At 40.2% G+C, this 4,155-nt stretch overlaps 1 protein-coding gene across 1 annotated transcript in view; it reads left to right on the top strand.

Moving 5' to 3' along the window:
• The first annotated feature begins 3,799 nt into the window (after nt 1-3,799).
• CTSO (cathepsin O) overlaps nt 3,800-4,155 on the top strand; it is a 9,030-nt gene continuing 8,674 nt past the window's right edge. The window contains exon 1 of the mRNA XM_009995987.1: nt 3,800-4,012. Within this exon, the coding sequence (XP_009994289.1) occupies nt 3,800-4,012 (213 nt within the window). The remainder of the gene's footprint in view (nt 4,013-4,155) is intronic.

Genomic DNA, 4,155 nt, shown 5'->3' with positions numbered 1-4,155 from the left:
AATATAATTTGAATATTATAAGAATCATAGCAGTAATAATAGCAAACAATTTACATTAATGTGATTTGAAAATCAGTCCTTTTAAGTTCCACACTAAAATAAAAGTGGAAGGCAACACATATAGAACAAAAAGAACATAAGATGGGGATGATTTAACAGCATTTTTGAGTTTTAATCACCCGTGGATAAAGTCAGTAACCAGATACTATGAAAATAAGTGCAAAAATCTATGTAGGATAAAAATATCTGAATTTTTGAATGATACTTTCTTCTTCAATTTTGTTTCTCCTTTTCTTTCAATTTGGCAAGTGTTCCTACTCTCTTGCTAGATTGATACTGACAAAGTTACTGATGAAGTAATGGTGTATACACAAATTAACTACAACATTTAGAGAAGTTTTAAAAGGCGATTCTGCAAAACAACATTACTTCTACTTACACATACTCTGTCCACCTCCCACAAACAGTGTTTTGGAAGGAATAAGAACAATATGAGAGAATAAATGTTTATCAATGCTCGTCCCTTTAAACCAGGTTGCACCAAATATTGCCTTAATTTCTTCCATTTTCTGAGGATAATTAAATATTTAAAAGAAAAAAACAAAACAAAACCAAGGTCTCAATGGGAAAATAAGATTTGATTGATGGATCTGAGAAGTCTTCTCAGCTGAGAATACTTAATGTCAAAGTACTATACACACTGACAAGTGGGATTGGCAAAGAGGACAGAAAAAAGAAATGGCACTCACCATCTTAAAAATCAATTCTTAGCTCCCTTAAATTGTCAAGAGCTCATACTTCAGTCTCACTCAGAACAGGTACTGCTCCTTTTGTGACAGTGTAACACCTAACCACATCTTTCTGCATTTTCAAATTTTGGTTCACCATTTGATTCTAACTGTTGGTTCTGCTGCCAGATTCTTCATTCATAATTCAGCCTCTCCTGACAAGACTGAAGGAAAAAAAAAAATACTCAGAGCTAAATACTTATTGGTATTTAGGATATTCAGCTGAGACACAGAAGACCCACGTTTGAGAAGCAGGTCTTACAGTATTCATTGCAAAGGAAGACAGCTCTACCAAGAGAGACTTCATGGTCAACACAGATATTTATCACAATCCAGCTAAAGCAACCCCTCGCACAGCTTGTTCGTTCCTGCAAACCCAGTTATTACCATGCATAATTTTCCTGCTTGTCACAAACTTCAAAGTCTACCTTAGGGCTCAAAAAAAGACAATTTCTGCATGTTAGCTGCAGCAACGCTGCTTATTTATCTTCACATTATCTTAAACAGGATCATATTTCATCACAACATTGCAATTCTCACTTGTCTTGCTTACATTTAATAATTGGTACCACTGCAACTATATTAGCAAACACCACCGCAGCAAGGTCTTAAAAAAGATACAATTCCTTTGACTAATCCTGAAATTTTTTTTCCCAACTAGTCTTTTTAAGAAAAGGTATTCAGCTCCATCTTCTGCCAGATTCAGATTATTACCCTCTGAGGCTGAGGGCTGCACAATATAAAGGGATTTATTTTCCATTTGTTAAAAATCTTACAAGATTGCAAAAGGCAGAAGTCCAACCTACTGCTGTGTAGATACCTATCAAAGTGAAAGGGACACCTCTTCCCCACAGGTCCATTAACACATCTCATTACTGCCCTTAGCAGCACCAGTAACAATCCTTGGAAGACCTGTCTTTTAACTCAGAAGTAATTTAGTGCATTTTGCCCTTGTTTGCTGTGATAATTATAAACACAGACGACAAAGGGCACTAAAGCCAGGCTGCCTAACAAGACTCAATTAGCTATTTCGAAGAGCTACAGAGAAGTCACTGGGAAAAGAATTTTAAAAAAAAACAAAACACAAAACCCCAGTCTACTAAATACTAACATGCTCTCTCACTCTGCCCCTCTAATATTATGAAAATCCGGTTATTTTAATTAAAATAAAAATTAAAACTGCATGGTTTACAACCACCTTTTCGAAAGCCCTTTGCTGCCCTCATGTGTTTCACAGAGTAACTCTTGAAGTCTACATACAAAATAAAATAAGACCTCCAAGCAAGACAACAGCTTCTCCTGTTATGAACAAGACATAGCTCATGGAAATAATAACTGGAAAATAACTGAATTTTTCTCTGCTTCTTCTAGGAATGCTAAGTTGACTGGTTTATAATTCAATTACTATATATTAAAAATAAGAAAATGTATTCAGCTTGAGGTAATAATAATTTCCAAGCAATAGATTTGAAAGCTAGTAGGCCAATTTATTGAAAGTTAATGACGTTAGCCTGGTAGAAAATCTGAAACACTTTATTTCAAAACATAATTTTCATCAAAGCTTAATTTCAGCACCCTTCTATTGCTTGAACGGACTGGCAAAGCAACTTATTTCATGTTCTATTCCAGTGTAGAAGAAAATCATTTGACTGTTGCATTAAGGCATCTGTTACACTCACAATCAGTACATCAAAAGCTACAGTTTCCATATCAAGCTTTCCTTTGACACTGTACCAGCATCTTCTTCCTGAGGGTCTTCTACCTGACACAGATGCTGGTAGAAGATACCCAGAGTCACACTTTGATGCATTTTGCACTCAGAATTCGGCTGCTGAGGTTCAGACCATCCTTAATAAGGCTTCTTCGTTCTCTTCTCGTGCTACTCTCTTCACCCTGTCCAGTCCCTGTGCTGATTTCAGTCTCAATTTTGTCAATATGAGTTTTTAATAAGTTGTAGTAACATCTCTTATGCCAATCCTGGGTTTACAATGATAGAACATATCAGAATGACCAGTAGCATCTGCTCTGTTACGAAGCTCTTCTGTACTCTGTCTGTAAACTGTAAAGGGCCCTTCTGTACCAAAACTGGCAACCATTTAGCCAGTCCCCCAGCAGCCGCTCCACTGGAGGGGTAAAGTGGAAACAAGAGCTGGATCATGATCCCCATGGGTTTGTTCAACCCTGGATATAAGCTATGTGCTGGAATCTGATAATAAATATACATATGTATGTATTGCCAGGCTGTTCCTGAACTGTCGTGATTGTTTTATCATTAAAACTGCCACAATATGAGTGCTTTTAAACTCACCTGCTTCTCAGTAATTACAATACAGTGACTTCTCTCTTTGCTACAGAATGTGTAGAATTCCAAGCTATAAAGTAGAATAACTTTTTTTTCTTTCTTTCCATCACCAAGAAAAGCATGATAAGTGTTCTGCAAATAAACACAAGCGCTTCTTTACCAGTGGGGTGCACAGGAGGAAATGGTTGTCATCTCATTAATAAAGTACTGAGTTTTGTTCTCTGTTCCCCTGACAGAAAACAACTAGTATTGTAGTCTCACTCTAGAAAAGCTTTTTGCCATTGCTCCTTAGTTCCTCATTTATTTAAAGGAGCAAATGCAGCCTAAGTACTGCCAACATCAAAATACTTTCACTGTTCACAGAAAATGGGATATTAGTAAAAGTTGGCATTCTGCAACTTAAAATTCCAACACCAGGAAAGCCTCCTGTTTTCCAACCGCAGCCCTGCAGGTTTGCTCTTGGCACCAAAGGACAGGGCACCTGTCCCTTCACGTCGTGGCAACAGCGTGGTGGTGGGAAAAGCAACAGGAACTGCAACACAGCGCAGGTTTACCCATCCGCTCTTCTCACAAACACGGTGTAAAAACATCTGGTGATGGAAATCAACGACAACTACCGTGTTAACTTATACCAGCCTAATGAAGTTTTAAGTGCCAACCCCTAACATGCTTGATGAAGCACCAGAAGGTGACCAGTCTCTGGAAACCGATGAGGCACCTTGAGCACCGACACTTACCCTGCGGGCACCGGCACGGGCTGTGCAGCACCGGGGGGCTCTTCCCTCCCCACCGCGGCCTCCCCGGGCTGAGGCCTACGGACTTTATCCCTGCTGCCTTGCAGAAGCAACTACGCCTTCTCTCCCACTTGCAGCCCCGTTTGCAGGCACCACCTCTCCCCCCAGCGAAGCCCTGCAATGAACTCGTAACCTCGCCGGACAGGACCACCCCGCACCTCCCCTCCCCGCAGCCCTCCCGTGCAGCTCCCGCACGCAAAAGCCCTGCCTGAAACCCGCGCTCTTCCCGGGAGCCCCGAGCGCCCCGACACCCCCCAGCACCAGAGCGGGG

This window comes from Chaetura pelagica, unplaced genomic scaffold (genome assembly GCF_000747805.2).
Source record: "Chaetura pelagica isolate M959 unplaced genomic scaffold, ChaPel_1.0 scaffold142, whole genome shotgun sequence".
Classification (NCBI taxonomy): Eukaryota; Metazoa; Chordata; class Aves; order Apodiformes; family Apodidae; genus Chaetura; species Chaetura pelagica.
Note: the sequence above shows the minus strand (reverse complement) of the source record. Positions and strands in the feature narration are given on the sequence as shown.